General features: G+C 31.0%; 1 protein-coding gene across 6 annotated transcripts in view; it reads left to right on the forward strand.

Annotated features, from left to right (window-relative positions):
• Hmgcl (hydroxymethylglutaryl-CoA lyase) overlaps positions 1-21276 on the forward strand; it is a 100375-nt gene that overhangs the window by 13463 nt on the left and 65636 nt on the right. For 2 of the 6 annotated variants that reach the window (XR_012755171.1, XM_075356497.1), the window contains exon 1: positions 10083-10190. The exons of 2 other annotated variants lie outside the window; for them this stretch is intronic. Coding sequence is in view for 2 of the 4 variants with exons in the window: in XM_075356497.1 (XP_075212612.1) it covers positions 10111-10190 (80 nt within the window). In the remaining 2 variants the exon portion in view is untranslated. Of the gene's footprint in view, positions 1-9999; positions 10191-21276 lie in introns of those variants that run through there. 2 more of the 6 variants (XM_075356520.1, XR_012755175.1) reach the window with 2 other exon arrangements.

The following is a 21276-nucleotide window of genomic DNA, read 5'->3' on the forward strand; positions in this document are numbered from 1 at the left end:
TGTTTTGGTCAGGGTGTTGAGATAGTATGACATTTAACCAATTCTGTTTTTTCATCTTATGCAATTTAAGTACGTGGTTTATATTAATTACAACATGTCCTTTTTATGACAGCATAATATTAAAATAATGATAGCACTGTTTATGTAGTCTTATCCATTTCCTTTAAATGTGTTAACTGTTACAGTTTGTTTATCAAGGCCAAATTATAAAGTGTCTATTTTAAGTGTAAATAAATACAGTTCAGCCAAGGTTAAGTTTCTATCATTATTGTATAGCTGTTATATTGTATTGTATAGTTTTGAAAATTTCATAACATGTTTATATTTGGATTTTTGTAGTTTTAAATTAATATTGGTGTTAAATGCGTTAATGTTCTTTTATTAAGAATTACAAAAAAAAAATAAAAGAGCTTGTAATCAACAATTTGAAACATATGGGAAAGACCAAGAAAATGCGCAAAAATCTATTAACAAAATCCCTGAAAATCTGAACTAGACGCTGAAGAAATACTATTTATAAAAGAACAAATTAATGAAGAAGAAGAAATAATAATAATTAGAAATTAACAGTATTTGGAAAACATAAAATGTGTTAAATTTAATCAATGAGTTAGAATAAGAGTATAACAGTCTTGTCATTTTAGATGTTCCAAGAGAAGGTAAATTTTTTTTTTTTAAATCTTAACGAATGAAACCTCCAATTTAGATTGCACAGTTTTTATACAACATTATAAAACCATTTTCAGTACTATTTTTGAGAATAAAAATAAAAATACAAACAATTATTGTTGTTTTAGGCAGTCTCAGTAGAAAGTGTAGATTATTGTAATAATTATTTGCTACTTTTCTGTTTTAGTATTTTCTTAGGATGTACTAATGAAAAAAAATTAAATTCAGTTTTCCAGGTACTGAATTTAGTTCTGATTTACAAAATGTTTGAATACTTTAAAACTTAGTAGATCTCACCCTCAGTTTTGATTCAGTGTAATAAGAAAAGTTGGCTCTACCCAATGTATAACTTTAGTTTGACATTTTGTGCAAACCTGAGTAGGAAATTCTTTGGATAGTTTCACAATCACAAAAAAAAGTGTCACTATTCACTGGAATATTTATTAAAAAGCAGCGTCCTAGAAGGCATTTACATGATGTAAAAAGTGGAACCAAGGCAGCAGCTGATCCTTTTCCTTGACACTTATCCAAGGAAGAAGGAATAAAACACAAGAAAAGAAAAAAGAGAGAAAGGTGATCATCACTTTGTAGGGTAAATGATTTTACCAACTTGCCCAGCCCCTTTATATAATCATGTTATTTTTTTATTAAGTTATAACTTTCATAAAAAAATTATACACAAACAGAAGATTCATTTTATTATAAGAACTGTAAATGTTTTGTGGTAACAGATTGTGTACCATATTATAGGATATGATATAACAGTTAGTAAAAAAATTTCTATGTTAAAAAATCAACTTATGTGTCATCCAATTAATATGTTCTGTTTCAGAAAATAAATATGTGTAATGTTATGTAATAAATGTATAAATCAGTAATGACTGAATAGTATTAAAAATTACCTCTCATTAAAAGTAAACTATAGTAGTCTGTTAATCATGAGAAGAGACTAATAATGAAATTTATAAAAACCAGTAAAGTTCCACAAACAGCCAACTTTTTAATTAACTTTGCCACATTGTGCATGTGTGCAAAATGTGTCTGAATAAACAAGAAACTGAAAAGTTTTTGGTCTAATCCATTTTACAAAATATTGACATAATCACTGTTGTGTTATTTTTATGGTAATTATTGGATCTACAGTATTATTGTGCTAATTTTTTAATTCTTTGATAGAATGTTGCTGAAAAGCGTAAAACTTTTAATGTTAATGTAGGCCGTCGTGAAAGGAACGACCAGATGTTTCTGTAGAATATAATTATTAAGGTAATCCAAATTTTTCCCCACAATTATCATGGGCATTACTCGTAGATTTTCACAGAAGCAATCACTTTCCATTACTGATATCAACAGATAGCCAAAGAAAATTGTGTGTTCATTGAGGTGTAGGTGTTTAGATCGTGCTGATTGGTCAGGATTCAATGGCAGCATACTAATCCATGAATGTCAATGGTAACCTAGAAAAAGACGTAACAAATTTCATCTCCTCCATCACATCTGCTGCAGCACAGTGTATTCCAGGAATTGGTGGTTGCCCTTCCAGGATCTCAGTACCATGGTGGAATGCAGAGATCATGGAGGTAATAAGAGCAAAAAGATCACCTAATAGATATAAATGTTGTAAATTTCAATCAGGTGAATGATTAATTACTAACTAATCAGCTGAGTGAGTACAGTCTTTTTTGACATCATCCTGTTTCAAATCCATTTAAATAATTATAACCACTGAACTTTAAAATAATGGGTGAAATTAAGACTAACAGAACCTTACGCAATCTCTGATTACATATTTCTGAACATAGATATATAAATATAAAATTTAGCTATGAAGGTCAAGTAAGTTCAACTGACTATTGCTTGTCAATAAATCCCTGTTTATTGTGTGAATATTTTGCATTGAACTTGAAGTTGTATAATTTTTTGATGAGTTTAGTAATGCTTGTCAAGCATTGTCTGATGCTGCTTTTATGCATTAATGTAATGTCTTCATCATAACTAAATTATGATTTTTTTTAAATTAATGAATTAAACAACAGTTTATTTAAAATAGAGGTATTCATAGATCGACTATTTCTGTCAGGTTGGGAGGCCCGACGGAAGTATCAGTATTTTAGCCTCAGGATATTGTTAAATTCTAGGAGTTAAAGATATTTTCAACTTAGTTACAGCTATAAATTGTGTTTCTGTTTGACTCAAAATAATTTAATATATTGGTGCATTTGAACTTAATGTTAATGCTCTGAGTTGCATGGTAATCAGTTTATGTAGTTGTTTCTTATTTTATTTTTATTTTTTAGCATAATAGTTTTTTTTTGTTTTATTTATTAAGCTGAATTTCTATTTGAATTATTACTTTAAATGAAACATTTTCTTTACTTTTTATAAATCTTTTGATTTTTATTAGTAGATTTGAGGTTTTTGTAGGCCAACAACATTTCATCCCCATGCACAGGCATGGTCATGGGCATAATGCTACATACCAAATACGCATGCACACACACACACACACACACACACACACACACACACATACACACATATACACACACATACACATACACACACATATATATACACACATACACACACACACACACACGCACAAATACACACACACACACACATACGCACACACAAATACACACACACATACACACACACATACACACACACACACATACATACACACATACACACACATACATACACATACACATACACACACACACACACACACACACACACACACACACACACACACACACACACACACACACACACACACACACACACACACACACACAGTGATTTAGCCAATTGCTAACTAAATATCTCAACTCAGTTCAGTAAATATTCAGCACAGGTCCCCATCCAAACTCGTAGACAGACAGCATGTTACGTTAATGTAGGAAAAAACCAAAACACATTTGGTAACTGAAATTACATAATGTTAACGTAAATCAACTTACAATCATACAAAATTACCAACACTTTCATGAAAGACAAATAAATACTGTACTGCTCTCAAAACACCAAATAAAATAATCAAGATTATACAACAAATTAATAAAGCGCAAGCTGATAAACAATGCAGAGTAGAATATTAAACTGTAAAATTAATTACTACACAGAGCTAACTGATAAATAGATATAAAGAAAATTCACATACAATGATGAATTTTTGTACATCGCGTCCTATAATAAGGTCACACACAGAACTACTAAACCGCAATGAGTAAGTTTTACCCACAACATATTATGGCTAATATAAAAGTAATAAAAAGGCAAATTTGAATAAACTATGTACTAAAGGGGTTTAGTAATCAGTTAATATAGATGCTATTAACAAACATGGTTACTGATAAAGGAGCTGCATAACATAAGGAACTACAAAATGATCCAACGAAAGCAAGATTTTCATTTAATTTGAATTTAAGCTATAAAAATTTAAAAAATTGTACAAATAATTACTGTTGTATGTGGTTGCGTACTAGGTTTCTTAAAACTTACATGTGGGTAACAGTTCAGTGTTTAACTATATTATTAAAAGATTAAAAAAAAGTTCACGTAAGTGTTTGTTTTATTTCAAAATGAAATAATTTTTTATGTAACCTTTATAATATTTTTTTTTGTCTTCAGTCATTTGACTGGTTTGATGCAGTTCTCCAAGATTCCCTATCTAGTGCTAGTAGTTTCATTTCAGTAACATTATAGCGACTATTCCAGGATGCCTTAGTATGTGGTCCATAAGTCTGTCTCTTCTTTTAGCTATATTTTTCCAAATGCTTCTTTCTTCATCTATTTGCCGCAACACCTTTTCATTTGTCACTTTATCCACCCATCTGATTTATAACATTCTCCTATAGCACCACATTTTAAAAGATTCTAATCTTTTCTTCTCAGATACTCCGATTGTCCAAGCTTCACTTCCATATAAAGCGACACTCCAAACATATACTTTCAAAAATTTTTTCCTGATATTTAAATTAATTTTTGATGTAAACAAATTATATTTCTTACTGAAGGCTGGTTTCGCTTATGTTATTTGGCATTTTATATCGCTACTGCTTCGTCCATCTTTAGTAATTCTACTTCACAAATAACAAAATTCTTTTATCTCCATAATCTTTTCTCCTCCTATTTTCACATTCATTGGTCCATCTTTGTTATTTCTAATATATTTCATTACTTTTGTATTGTACTTGTTTATTTTCTTCATGCGATAGTTCTTGCGTAGGACTTCATCTATGCCGTTCATTGTTTCTTCTAAATCCTTTTTACTCTCGGCTAGAATTACTATATCATCAGCAAATCGTAGCATCTTTATCTTTTCACCTTGTACTGTTACTCCGAATTTAAATTGTTCTTTAACATCATTAACTGCTAGTTTCATGTAAAGATTAAAAAGTTATTACGGCTTCTTTCTTATGTTCTTCAATTATTACTGTTGCTGTTTGGTTCCTGTACATGTTAGCAATTGTTCTTCTATCTCTGTATTTGAACCCTAATTTTTTTAAAATGCTGAACATTTTATTCCAGTCTATGTTATCGAATGCCTTTTCTAGGTCTATAAACGCCAAGTATGTTGGTTTGTTTTTCTTTAATCTTCCTTCTACTATTAATCTGAGGCCTAAAATTGCTTCCCTTGTCCCTATACTTTTCCTGAAACCAAATTGGTCTTCTCCTAACACTTCCTCCACTCTCCTCTCAATTCTTCTGTGTAGAATTCTAGTTAAGATTTTTGATGCATGACTAGTTAAACTAATTGTTCTGTATTCTTCACATTTATCTGCCCCTGCTTTCTTTGGTATCATGACTATAACACTTTTTTTGAAGTCTGACGGAACTTCCCCTTTTTCATAAATATTATACACCAGCTTGTATAATCTATCAATCGCTTCCTCACCTGCACTGCGCAGTAATTCTACAGGTATTCCGTCTATTCCAGGAGCCTTTCTGCCATTTAAATCTTTTAATGCTCTCTTAAATTCAGATCTCAGTATTGTTTCTCCCATTTCATCCTCCTCAACTTCCTCTTCTTCCTCTATAAAACCATTTCCTAATTCATTTCCTCCGTATAACTCTTCAATATATTCCACCCATCTATCGACTTTACCTTTCGTATTATATATAGGTGTACCATCTTTGTTTAACACATTATTAGATTTTAATTTATGTACCCCAAAATTTTCCTTAACTTTCCTGTATGCTCCGTCTATTTTACCAATGTTCATTTCTCTTTCCGCTTCTGAACACTTTTCTTTAATCCACTCTTCTTTCGCCAGTTTGCACTTCCTGTTTATAGCATTTCTTAATTGCCGATAGTTCCTTTTACTTTCTTCATCACTAGCATTCTTATATTTTCTACGTTCATCCATCAGCTGCAATATATCGTCTGAAACCCAAGGTTTTCTACCGGTTCTCTTTATTCCGCCTAAGCTCGCTTCTGCTAATTTAATAATTTCCTTTTTAACATTCTCCCATTCTTCTTCTACATTTTCTACCTTATCTTTTTTACTCAGACCTCTTGCGATGTCCTCCTCAAAAATCTTCTTTACCTCCTCTTCCTCAAGCTTCTCTAAATTCCACCGATTCATCTGACACCTTTTCTTCAGGTTTTTAAACCCCAATCTACATTTCATTATCACCAAATTATGGTCGCTATCAATGTCTGCTCCAGGGTAAGTTTTGCAGTCAATGAGTTGATTTCTAAATCTTTGCTTAACCATGATATAATCTATCTGATACCTTCCAGTATCGCTTGGCTTTTTCCAAGTGTATATTCTTCTATTATGATTTTTAAATTGGGTGTTGGCAATTACTAAATTATACTTATAGTTGGTCCCCTCTTTCATTCCTTTTGCCCAGCCCGTATTCCCCCACTATATTTCCTTCCTTGCCTTTTCCAATGCTTGCATTCCAATCTCCAACTATTATTAAATTATTTTCATCTCCTTTTACGTGTTTAATTGCTTCATCAATCTCTTCGTATACACACTCTACCTCATCATCATCATGGGCGTTTGTAGGCATATAGACGTTAACAATCGTTGTTGGTTTAGGTTTTGATTTTATCCTTATTACAATGATTCTATCGCTATGCGTTTTGAAATATTCTACTCCATTCCCTATCTTCTTGTTCATTATGAAACCTACTCCTGCCTGCCCATTATTTGAAGCTGAGTTTATTATTCTAAAATCACTTGACCAAAAGTCGCCTTCCTCTTCCCACCGAACCTCACTAATTCCTACTACATCCACATTTATCCTATCCATTTCTCTTTTTAAATTTTCTACCCTACCAACCTTTTTTAAGCTTCTAACATTCCACGCTCCGACTCGTAGAATGTTATTTTTTAATTTTCTGGTGACCCCCTTCTTAGTAGTCCCCACCCGGAGATCCGAACGGGGGACTAGTTTACCTCCGGAATATTTTACCAAAGAAGGCATCATTGCTATATGAAAATGCAGAGAGCCACATTTTCTTGGAAAAAAGCAGCTGTAGTTTTCCATTGCTTTCAGATGCGCAGTACTCAGACGACTGAGTGATGTTCATATGGCCGTTTAAGTCTTCCTGACTCACGCCCCTAACAACTACTGAAAGAGCTGCTGCCCTCTTTCAGGAATCATTCCTTAGTCTGGCTCTCAACAGATACCTCTCCAATATGGCTGCACCTTCGGTCCAGCTACTCTGTATCACTGAGCACTCAAGCCCCCTCACCAACGGCAAGGTCTCATGATTCATAGAGCAGGCTTTATAATATATATTTTTATATTATATACAGATATTTTTATGTCTGTGTATATTGTAAAGTGCTTATATTCGCATTATTGTTGACCATTATTAGTTAAGCGAAAAATCATGGCTGATTAACATATTAAGGAAATTATTTAAGCGGTTGATTTATCATTTGAGTAACAATAATAGCATTTAAGCAGTAACATTTTGATTATCATTATTTTGAATACTTTTTTGTGAAAATTGTTTTGGATAAAGATTAGGCTTCTTTTTTATTTAAATTATAAAATTTACACATGAAAAATATTTTGTAAGTTTTTTCTACTTCATTGAATTCTTTTGGATTTCTGATTTTAAAGAATAATTGATCAGTTCAAGATTTAGACGTTTAACAACATATAAATTGGGTGATTGAAAATGCTAAGGTTTTACTAACTTTATTGCTTGCTGGTGTCATTCTTACTTGTAGTAATGAGTTTCATAAAGTTTACTATTACTTTGGCAGTAGTTTTAAACTTTTATCACAGATGTGGTAGTAGATTTAATAGGGTTTTAGATTAATTTTTTTGTTGTAATTTCAATCTAATTTTTGTTAAACTTTCACCCTTCACTCCTTTATTGAATTTCATCCTAACTACGGAAATTTTTTTTTGAAATATTTTAGATCTTTTTAATGCTTTAACCGTTTTATAACTTGTGGATGTGACTGCCTCTTTCCTACTCTAGTATTCCAGAGAAACATTTATGGGTGTGATTGGTGAATTTTTTTAAACATGATCTGTTTTTGATAGACGTACTTCATAATGCTTATTATATAAATCAAGTAAATTTTTTGTTATTTTTCTTTCCATAAGAAAATATATGAATAAATAGCACAGCAAAAAGTAATTACAATCTTTATAATTAGCAGTAAAGATTACATTTCGCTCTCTATTTTAAATAACTGGACATTTTAGTTACTTGATTATAGATATTTGTTTTAAAAGAATATAGAATTTCTTTTCATTAAACTTAATTCTATTGCATAAAATTACTAAAAATGATAGGATCGTTCTGTACTCTATATTTAGTTAATGATTGCCTGTGAATAAGTGCGTGATAAGCAGTTGTTTATTTTTAGATGTATAAATCATTTATAAGTTGTAATATCTTTAATAAGTTGAATTTAAATCTACATTAAACCAACTGTTAATATGAAGATTAAAAGCTGTTGTTTAACAGATAATTGTTTTTTTTTAATAAGTTTTATTTTTGTTACTAGACTTAAAATACGAAAATAGTTTTGCAGTTAAAGGTTAACATTTTCAAATTTATTTATTTTGTAAAAGATATTGTCGGGTACATACATATCAAATTTTATATAATATTTCAGTACGTTCTTAACATATAATTTTTTATTAAAGAAAACAAAATAAGGGGAAATAAAGCGACATAACACATTTATTTATCTAAGTTTTTGTCTATTTTGATTCCCTGAATCATTCCCTTAAGGGGGAATGGCGATCAGAGGGAAAATGAAGAGAAGTAAGGAATATTTTCATGTAAACTTCTTTTTTTTCATGTCGTGAATCAGTCCCGTAAGTTTGGTCAACGAATCCCGGGACATCCTATTTAGAAGGAAAATATGGTTATTCTGACGACTCCCTTGTCAGATAGGATCGAAAATCAGGCAAAAACTAGGATTCATATATAGCTAAATATTTGTGCGAAATTTCAACTTTTTTAGTCGGTTTTCGCTAGTTGTTTACAAATAATGTTGAATATCCTCTACCTCCTAATTCCGATTGACTTAAAATTTTACTTTTATATTACTTACAGTGAGTATTTTCCTCTTACCGAAGCTCAATTTTCTACGATCGCTATACAAAAATTCAAAATAGCGAAAACTATTCCTCCCCTTTTTTAAATTTTGCAATAATGTAACGCCACCACTGTACCATTGGCAGAAAGCTTTTTGAGCCGCTTTTGAAAAATTTGAATTGAGCCAGTACTCGAAGATATTAATCAAAATACAGGCCAACTGACGTATTTATGTACATAGATCGTCGGGAAATTTCTATGGCTTTTTTTTGGATTTTTTGAACTCGGGTGAAACATCGACATTTGATAAAAAAATCTTACGTGTAAATTTTGGACAGATCAAAGTACTTTCTCCTTTTGTAGCTAAAACTGCCATTTAGCAACAGTTGAGGTTTAAGAGGGAAAGTAAAAATAATTGTTAAAAACTGGTATAAAACTGTTTTGTGCAATTATATTGCATTGCATTCGGTAGATTACTTGTCAAAGGACTTGTAGGTAACAGCTAGGTCGTATGAGGTACATCAACGCTAAATTTAGCATCACTTTATACTATTTTCCCCATGCTATAGTGAAATATTAATGATGTTTATGGGAATTAACAAGTAAAATAGAGATAATAAATACAATTGCGAAAATATAATGATCTCTATTACGGAGTTAATTTTGTAATGTTTACGAGTTACACAGTAAAAGTTAAGCCGTTTATTTCCCCCTCCTTCTCTATATACGTTCAGTTTGCTATTTTGTTTAGTGGTGGGAGTGAGCAGCTGCGTTGAATATTCAAGAAAACATTTCAGTTCTCTAACGTTCGTCTCGGAGGAACTTGCGTTGATTTACACGCTCATAGGTATTTTGTTTTCCTTGGTTGGGATTTATAGATATAGTTTGAGAAGTGTAATTTAATGAAATGTTTAATTTTGTTTACGAAAACGTTAAAAAAGCTTGCGCTAAATGTCTTAAAGGAAATAAATATAATAATGAAGTAAGTACTTTTATTGTTTTATGTAAAATTAAAGTTCCGTTTTGAATTTTACCCCGCGTAAATCTATCTTGTTTCATTTATTCCGTGCCCTAATATTAAGTTTTGATTAATAAGTTTAGTTTTAGTTAATAGGTTTTTACTATGCTGTACATTTTTTGAGCTTATCATCGAGTAATGCTTTTGGGTTTAGTTCATCTATACAGTCGTTTATTTCAGTTATTGTAATTTTGAATTATAATTTTGCTTATTTGTCAGTCGATTAAAGTACATGAATAATTAATATAAAAAGTAAAACGTTTTAATTAAAGTTATTGTTTATAAATTTATTAATAGCAGATTCATTTTATTTAGGTATCAATAATAAAGTTAAATTTGTCGAGTACGAGTATAATAGAATAAGTTTTACTACATGATGCTTGGATTTCTCGTTTTAAATAAAAAATCGACTTGTTAAAAGAACTACTTATAAGTACAATTTATATGTGTTAATAATTAATTACCTGATACTTCAGTTGTGTGACATTTACCTGGTAATTGTTTTTACAACAACTAAAACCGGATTAAGTCGTATATTAAATTTAGTAGTAAAACTAATTGTTAATGTGGGGTAAGCCGGATTAAAACCAGTAACTCTTAAGTTTTTTAATTTATCACGCATTTTTTTTTTAATTTTTATATGAAAAATATATTTTTTTTAATTTTATTTATTTATAAGCCCACCAGGCTGCTCGACTATGTTGAAAATTTGCATATGAAATTAGCAATAAAAGTAGACCGCTAACGTTGTTTATTATGAGCACTTTTAATAAATCTCCTGTTAATCGAAAACGCTTTGTACGATCAAATTATTTTTGTAAATATCATTTGGCTATCCGTTACAAATATAGTCAGAAGCTTGCAAATTGTATACTAGCACGATGAATAATACATTCCGCATGTGTTTTTATTTTTTTTTTCTCCGCGGATAGGCCGTCAAGGATAACGCAAATCATTTCGCGTTAATTTCTTTTTCTTTCATTGCTTAGTTCTTTCTTCAGTCCATTCGCCTACGTTGAGTTTTTTCTTTTCACCTACAGGAGCCTTTAATTCAAAACTTTTCTTTCAATACGAACTAGACAGTCATTTTCTGTAACGTTGAACATTATGAGCTCTTCTTTCATTTGTTTAACGTAGTCATCTTGACCTTTATAATTCTAGATTTTATTGAAATCTGTTTGTTTAATCTTTATCGGTTCATTCAGACCATGTCGTTTGTCCGTAGAATTTTAGTCGTCTTTTCCTTATTGTTACGTTCTGGTCTTCAATTTTATCTCTTTATTTGATCTTGGTTTACGTCTTGAAAATATTTAATTTTTTATATAAAGGTGTTAAGAATTGTATTATGTTGAATAAATTACTAAAAAACTTATTAATCTTATTCTGTTGTTCTGTTGTAAATTTGTTCAATTTTTATTTACGCACAAACCCAAGCATAATTTTCACAAATATTTATTGTACGTGAACATTTTTAGCACATTTAGCCGAGGTACAATGTAGCGTCTCAATCAAACCCCCATTTAAAGTATTTAATCCTGCCAAACGTAAACCATATACAAACTCTTGTATTATTATTATTAGTTTTCTATTAATTTTATATTCGATCAGATTAGTATGGAACCATAAGTAAATATGAGGAAAAAATCAACTTAAGCCACCACAAAAAAAATTAAATTATTAAATTTAAAGAACGTATGAATGAACGATAAACAATAATAATAAACTACAAACAAACGTAAAATAAGGAAAATAATTATTAGTAATTTCAGTGATAAACAAAGTGTATGAAACGATACATAAGTAGAATGAAACAAAATAAGTGTGTCGATTTATTTATTTTATTATAAAGGCGGGCAACTAAGTAACTTGATCCTCTTCTACCTGGATAAATCTCATTTATCACCTAGTAGTGTGAACGGTAAAAAGTATGGATAGTTTTCCATTATTTTTTAAAATGCTGACTAAATTTTATTTTAATTGACGAGAAGGTTTGCTCTATTTGTCATGTTTCGATTACTATTTTTTGTGATCGTTGGTTTTCCTTGATTCCGCTATTAAAACAGAAATTTGGTAAGCTTATTTTTTAAAAAAATGATCTTATAACTTTATTTTATTATTGCTCCTATCTTCAACCGGTCGTTGTGTCGTATATACCCTGCATGTGCTCTCTTTGTACCAAGTGTGACGTCATATTTCAGGTCGGAATGCAGTTATTTATTAGTATCGATTATTAAGTAATTATGCCGTTTGTAAGTGTTAAAAATAAGACATTAAAATTAATTAGAATGTTTCTTTCTCTTTTTTAATGCGAGATTAAATTAAATTTCTCTCGCTATGAGCTATTAATTAGCAGTATCTACTCGTATTACCGCTCGTTTTGGCAATTTGCCAGTAACGCCGATTCGTTTATAGTGTACAAAATTGTTGATCATATTTTACTGTTGTCATAATTTAATATATAAAGATATATTTCATCCTTTTTCACCTATTTTTTTAACTGAATGCTCGGGTAGACCTAAATTTTCATTCATCCTAACTTTTTTTTACGTAGACTATACTGTATGTTGCTCGTACTCTATTCCGCTGTATTATCTTGTGTTTGCAAACACCGTAGTTGTATTTCCTGTGTTGTGGTCTTTTATTATTAGGTTTATCCTAATTAACATTTTTATGTATTACTGTAAACAAAAATAGTTATCTTGTTACTGATAAGCGGGTGTACATTTTAATCCTTTTTTTAATTTTATTTAAATAAATATGTTGTATTTTTCCTGTCGACAGAAAATTTATTTTGTTCGATTTATATTTAATATGCTTCAGAAAAAGGTAGAAGTTCAATTATTTGCTCGTACATAAAAGGAAAGATTCTCCGTTCGGCTAACGTTTTTGTTTTTTCATATTACTTAAATAGATCATTTTTTAAAGAATAATTACTTGGTCTAAATTAAAATAAATTATCAAGAAAACTTAGTTGAAAGTAATATACAAGTATATTTCTCGCTCCATAAAGTTGTAGTAGTAAGTTTACGTAGTTTTTCTTTATTCGTTTTCTTATGTAGATAAAAAAAAAGATTGTTAATTCGATGTATATTTATTATATTAAAAACTGAAAAGCAAAAGAATAAATCCCAAAAATGTCTACTCGATAAAGATTAAATGACGTTACTGAAAAATAAAACAAATAAGTTTAAAACGATACCACGATAACTAAATTAATATCATTTTATGTAAAACTGTAAAATTAACAACGACTGGTACTTTTTCGTTTTACACCTTCCACTTTTTTCGCGTTTTTTCCACATAAAAGTTACTTAATATAGCGTGCTTTATAATAATTGATGAATAAAACATTAGAGAAAACGCACTGACATGCTGTTTTATACCGGTCAATTTAAACATTCTCCGTATTAACATATTTTATAAAGTAAAATATGAGTTAACGGATTTCGTGGGACGAAAATATTTTCCTTTGTGAACAGGGTTCCGGTGAATACAGGGATGAACTAGCGGACTATACAGTTAAAAAGAAAAAAATATGGTAGTGTACTTACCAGAACCCCATTTAATTTTCAACTGTAGGTTGTACGGTAGTTTGTTAGCGAATTCGTAAGCACAAAATTTCTATCTTATGTCAGCACGTACAGAACAGTATACTGGATTGTAGAAAAAATTTCGTATTTTAATTAAAAAATCTGAAATTTAGGAACCGATAATTTTGAAGAATAACGAATTTCAGTACCTTAAACTAATACGCTTTTAATAAGTAAACGTAATTTAAATTAACCTAAATATACTTTATTACTGTTCATTATGTAATTTAGTCTTTATTGTAAGAAAAATAATTGGTTATTTGTTTTTGTACCGAACATTTACTTTCAGCTACTCTGTTTTTTGTCAACATTCTGGCTTTACAGATTACATTAAACAACTCTGAATCGTTTGCTGAAAGTGAAAATTCCTGAAGGTCTAATAGATTGGATAAAACTGCACCGCATGATCTAGTTTTTGTATCGTTCGCTACTGTTGATGCGTTACTGTTACGGTCATCGTCATCGGAATCGCTTTTGTCTTGGTCAGATGGTTGTCAATAAATTCATCTATATTCTCTATGTTAGTCTCGGTCTCTAATAAGTTGTTATGTAAACAAAATCTTCAGCAATTATATTTTCATAAGACGCCCTGTTCCTGCAAGTCATCAAATGTCGTCGTAAGTTCCGTTTTTGTAGCCGTGTGCAATGGAAAGTTTGCTTTTAGGAAGCAGTGTTGAACCGTCTTTGTCGATACGCATTTAAATGCTTCCGACAGCCAAATTATAGCGTCGAGCACCGATATAGATGAAACGGCACGGTCAATATCACGATATAGATGAAACGGACCGTGCCGTTTCATTAGTTGCTAACGTAAATTTCATTAAAAATCTACGGTAGTGTAATTTGAGACATTTAATTACACCCTGGTCCGTAGGCCGGGTAACGTTTGTCGTATGTAGTGGGAATCAAGCTAATTTAACATGGCTTAATGCAATATCCGGATGACTTACTTGTCATATCTGCCTGCCACATACTTCTTTAAACACAGTCTGATAACGCTTTTTAAAAGTTTCCAACCGACAATTAAAGACAAGTAAAGAAGACTTTGTTTTAATGAACAAAAACGACACCTGGATAAGTTACGTATAGTGGCGGTACATAATCAATTTAAATAAAGATTGTGACGAGATAATGAACGATGAGAGTGTGTTAAGTTATTTACAGGGCATAAGACCAGTTTACTGTAAGTAGCCAAATAAGGGATGACTGTGTACCTACAAGGTTTTAACACTGTCTGTCGTCGCCTATTGTGATTGCCGACGAGTTTACTGAAAATTTAAACATTTCTGTAGTGTTAAATGCGAATTTATCAGTTACAACTCTGACACGACTGATTTTTATTTTTGTTTACGTAGGTTAATTTGTAACATAGTGTAGCACAGTACACTGTATGCAGTATGTATAGTACTGTACTAAATATACGTATTCTATTTTATATCGTGGGAAATTTTAGTACTGTACGTTATGTATAGCATTAAATGGGTATACGCTTTTTTTTTGCGTAAATATCAGTACTCTACACGATTCTCAAAAAACGTCTCCGTTAACTCGTGAGATTTTTTCCGTTTCCGCGTCAGCCAGGTTTCCGTTATTTCAGGGAAAATTATCATCATATCTTTGGTAAAATTCACGGAACCAGGGAAATTTTCCGTTGTAGACAGGATTCCGTTAAAATCAGATTCCGTTAACTCGGATTTTAGTGTATATTAAAAATATAAGCGTTATTGCTTAAAATTATAAATATAATCTGAGCAAACTTAACCTACTCTTGCTTCGCCCGCTAACCTTGACTAATTAACAGTCATGTTTTGGTTATTTAAATAATAAATAATTGTAATAAAAGTAATTTTACTTCATAACAAAAATGTAACGTTCAAGGAACGAATTTTCTTCGTCAGGATAGCAAGCGGTATTTAAGGTGTAATCAATAATCGAATTTCAATTGCGTAGACGTTAGGTCCGAATCTGAAAATATTAAAGTGAATTTAAATTTTGAACAGGATTTTAGTTGATATTAATTCATTTATCAGATGAGTTTGCATGTTAAGGACAATGCAATTGTAGCGTTGATAACAATAACCGTATAATTGAGTTTAGTTGGTTATTAGCGTAGAAATGGAGAGAGTATATACGGATTTTAAACCAATGATGTCATCATTCAAGGTAAAAGTTGTGTAAATGTAATCCTATTTTATTAATTCTTACCTATCTCTGTGGTGGAATTGCAGCAGCTCTCCGTTTGATCTGGAAGGTTATAGGTTCAAATAACGGTAGGGTTTGGCAAAAAACTTCTTTTAAAAAAGATTTGTTGCGATGTAGTTGCTGTAGAGGAAAAGACAACGTGTATTTTTGAAATGATAATTTTAAGGAGTAAAAATCGTAAAATGTAATGTCATATTTTTTGTGTTGATGACTAATAAATTATCCTTTTCTTATTTCACGGTCTAATTTTATATCGTAAGGATACCGCATTATTTGTGTACATGATCAAAATTAATGTCAATAGTGCTAAATAAACGGAAGTGACATACATGAATCCGTTTTCATTTGTTTATATTACTATACTGCATCCAGTTAGCTTGTAGAGTGAAAAATAAACAAACGTTGCGTTTGTATGAGTTAGTTGGTTGTGATTCTGCTAAGTCGCATCTCGTGTATTATTGCCGATTCACAACGTGGCCATTTCTATATACACTAGTGATACCGGGTTTGTCAACGGTAGGCTCTGGATTTTTGAATCAATCTACATGAGATTATCATAACGAGATGGCACGTCTTTTCAGAAATGGTTTAGCGATGTATTATCTCTTCTGGAAGATAATTCGGTTATTGTCTTAGACAACGTCCGTTATCATTCACGTAAAAACGAAAAACAATGATATCGAAATGTAGCTTAGTTCAAAAGGAGTTATATGTTTGAAGAGGATGTACTTAAGGTACAATTTATTGGAAAGGGTTTCGCGTATTAAAAGTAATTTTAATGTGTATAATATTGATGAGTTTAGTAAGATACAGAGGTAAAACCGAGCTTCGATTATCTCCCTATCACCGAACCAATACTCGACCCGATCGAGTTAATTTGGGGACAAATTAAAAGTTAAGTAGCGTCAGAAAATACTACTTTTAAAATATCTGATGTTAAAAATGTATTCTTAAAAGCAATCGATAAAACGGGGCAGCAGTAGTGAAAAATATACGAGTAAAATACTTGTAACGGATACTGTTGAACCAAATTATTGGGAATCGGATAATATAATAGAAAACAAAATTGTGCGTCTCATTGTATTTCATAATACTGACAGCGCTATGGATTTCTCGCAATCAGGTGACGAAAATTGAATTGAATTTATTATTTATTGTCATAGAAGTTTTAATATAAAGTATTAGTGAAGTTTTACTGTTAGTGGACAATTGACAATTTCATAACTTAAAAAACTTAAGGAAACTGTTAATAGTAAACAATTTTAATGACTAACGTATTCATGGGTTATCAGATGTGCTGAACAAGATGAGAAGAAATATTGGTATTGTTTCGTTTCTCCCCCCCCCCCCCAAGTTTGGAAGTTTTTCACCTGGAAATAACTTAAAATAGCAGTAAATATTAACCGTAACCAGGTTGGGAAAATAATCCAGAAACCCGATGCAATATTGCCATTTTTATAACATTTATATTTATTTAGTTTACAAATATAATCTAACCAAACTTAACCTACGCCCGCTTCGGTCTCTAACCTTGACTAATTAACAGTAATATTTAGAGTATTTAAATAATACATTCAGTAATTATTGCGATTATTTATTATTTAAATCAAAACATTACTGTTAATTGTTCGAGGTTAACGAGCGTGAGTTATGTTTGGTTAGATTATATCTATAATTATAAGCAGTAATGCTAATATTTTTAATATATAAAGTGTGTAACGGAAGTGTAAGTGTGTGTGTGTGTGTGTGTGTAACGGAGAATGTTTAAAATGACCGGTATAAAAGAGCACTTTAGTCTGTTATTGGGTTATTTCTCCAACTGACTGTTACGTCAATATTTCCTGCTATTTTGAGTTATTTTCAGGTGGAAAACTTGCAAACGTTTGGGGGGGGGGGAAACGAAAAAATACCGAAATATTTATTAATAAATTAAATTATTTATTTATTTAAATGTAAAATATAATTGCGCTTAGCCACTGAATATTAACGTCCCGTAGGTTTTTTAATATGCATTAGGATTTACAGTAGATACTTGTAAGTCGGCTGCCTGAACACTCGTACTCGCAGTCTGTTTACTTGAGCAATATAAGCTAACTGAATTAGGTGTAAGTTGTAATTTATACATTTTTCTTAAACATGATAATTTTATTATTTCTTTGCTTTCTTCTGATATTTATATAAACTTGGTAAATATTATTTTCCCATACAATATTGCTCTCTGATCTGTTCTTACATCTGCAACCTTCTCAATGGGCTGCTACCTTCGAGTTCTTTTTCTAATCGGATGTGCACTGATCATCACGTTCATTTCAATTTTTATCTTATAACTGTCAACTTTTCATATCCGTGCCGTAGATCTTCGACTCTTCATCGTTTTTAATTAGAAATCTTGGATGTCCTATAAAGATTGAACTTTCTCGTTTGATTTTACATAATTTTATTTGTTATTCATCTAGAAATGTATTGTTCTATTTTATTGAGTAATTAATTATGTTGGCGTATGTATTTAATGGTAATTAAGTACCTAATTATATAGATAAGTTAATGTAAGTTAAATTACTTTTTAATATGAAATATTCTTTTATTGACATTGATAATTACGTAAAGAAGATTTTGTTTATCATTCATGTTAGTGACTTATAATAATAGTTAATCTTAATTTTGTGCTGAATTTAATTGTAACGAGTAATGTTTTCTGTTTAATGTACTATCTTCTTAAATTTAAATAAAAATTGATATTAAAAATATTTTTTTAATGCGTTTATAAAAGCATTTAATTATACCTTTAACTAAAAGATAATTTATAGTGATTGAATAATTTTTATAATTTTTTTTTTGCCATTTGACTGGTTTCATGCAGCTGTCCAAGATTCCAATCTAGTGCTAGTCGTTTCATTTCAGTATACCCGTAACAATACGTCCTACAATTTCTACATCCCTAAAATTTGTTTTACATATTCCAAACGTTGCCTGCCTACACAGTTTTTTTCTTCTACCTGTACCTCCAATATTAAAGCGACTATTCCAACATTCCTTACTATGTGGCCTATAAGTCTGTCTCTCTTTAACCTATATTTTTCCAAATGCCTCTTTCTTCATCAATTTGCCGCAACACCTCTTCATTTGTGACTTTATTCACCCATCTGATTTTTAACATTCTCCTATAGCACCGGATTTCAAAAGCTTCTAATCTTTTCTTCTCGGGGACTCCGATCGTCCAAGTTTCACTTCCATATAAAGCGACGCTCCAAATATATATTTTCAAAAATCTTTTCCTGACGTTTAAATTAATTTTTGTTGTAAACAAATTATATTTCTGACTGAAGGCTCGTTTCGCCTGTGCTATTCGGCATTTTATATCGCTCCTGCTTCGTTCATCTTTAGTAATTCTACTTCACAAATAACAAAATTCTTCTACCTCCATACACTTTTCTCTGTCTGTTTTGACATTCAGTGGTCCATGTTCGTTATTTCTACTACATTTCATTACTTTCGTTTTGTTCTTGTTTATTTTCGTGCGGTAGTTCTTGCGTAGGACTTCATCCATGCCGTTCATTATTTCTTCTAAATCTTTTTTACTCTCAGCTAGAATTACTATATCATCGGCAAATCGTAGCGTCTTTATCTTTTCACCTTGTATTGTTACTCCGGATCAAAATTATTCTTTAACATCATTAACTGCTAGTTCTATGTAAAGATTAAAAAGTAACTGGGATAGGGAACATCCTTGTCGGACTTCCGTTTTTTATTACGGCTTCTTTCTTATGTTCTTCAATTATTGTTGTTGCTGTTTGTTTTCTGTAAATGTTAGCAATCGTTCTTCTATCTCTGTATTTGAACCCTAATTTTTTTAAAATGCTGAACATTTTATTCCAGTTTACGTTATCGAATGCCTTTTCTAGTTCTATAAATGCCAAGTATGTTGGTTTGTTTTTCTTTAATCTTCCTTCTAGTATTAATCTGAGCGCTTAAATTGCTTTCCTTGCCCCTATACTTTTCCTGAAACCAATTTAGTCTTCTCCTAACACTTCTTCCACTCTCCTTTCAATTCTTCTGTACAGAATTCTAGTTAAGATATTTTATGAATGACTGGTTAAGCTAATTGTTTTGTATTCTTCACATTTATCTGCTCCTACTTTCTTTGGTATCATGACTATAACACTCTTTTTGAAGTCTGACGGAACTTTCCGTTTTTTCCCGTAAAATTACACAATTTAAAAAAAAAAAAATTTTAACTTAATCTAAAATATCATGCATTAATATGTCATGTATTAATTTAGAAGTGATTCAATTATTTATTATTCTTCTTACAGTTATAAATAGATATTTTATTTATAATCTTTTGTGTAAGTACTTTTTTTTACAGAATATTTGATCGCGTAAACGATTGCTATTCCTTGACCGAAATCTTTTAATGTGATTTTAGTGTTTTCATTCTTTCTTAATATTGTCTTTAAAAGTAACACATTAGTTAAATATTGTGAATTATTAATAAGTTGCCTGATGCTTAAATGATTTTCGAGTTAGCGTGTGGAATACGAAGGTTAAACGCGTGAGAATATCCTTAATATAAAATAAATGTATTCCATATAATATATGTGTTGCTCCAACAGTATAAAGACGCTTAAATTAAGGCTTAAACGAAAATGTTATTGATCTAATATAATCATGTAAGTAGTAATTAAAATATTATATTATTTAAGGAATGAGAGAGTTTTATGAAGAAAAACCTAAGAATGGGCTGTTAATTTAATTGTGAACGTTGCTGTATGCGCACTGTGCTTACTAAGTAGATGGTAGTGACAGGTGGTATTTATAGTTATATTGGAGTAGGCATGCGCGGATTACGGTCTGTAAATTAATTTTATCCGGGTTACGGAAAGGCCGGCTAAAGAAGAAACGAAGAAAGAAGTATGAAAATCGACCCGCCAACCCGGACTGGAAGCCGGGTCGAGCCCAGCTGTGATGTAGCTGCGAAGACTGATAGAGTGAAAAAAAATCCCCTAACTTCACTTCTCCAAACATCCATTATCCTTTCCCTTCTTTAAATGTCCTTAGTTATTATTTTCCTTTTACTTGCAATTGTGTTCCCAGCCAGTATATGCGACTCCTTCGGAAAGGGGAGCGCATTGCTTCCTCCAAACACTAGGGCCCCGAAAGGCATATTCCTGTTAGGCCGAAAGGCGCTAACACTGAAAGGAATACAGGGGATGTACTGAAGTGGAATTACGCCGGCAGAACAAAGCATATATGCCCTT

Source organism: Lycorma delicatula, chromosome 1 (assembly GCF_047948215.1).
Source record: "Lycorma delicatula isolate Av1 chromosome 1, ASM4794821v1, whole genome shotgun sequence".
Lineage (NCBI taxonomy): Eukaryota > Metazoa > Arthropoda > Insecta > Hemiptera > Fulgoridae > Lycorma > Lycorma delicatula.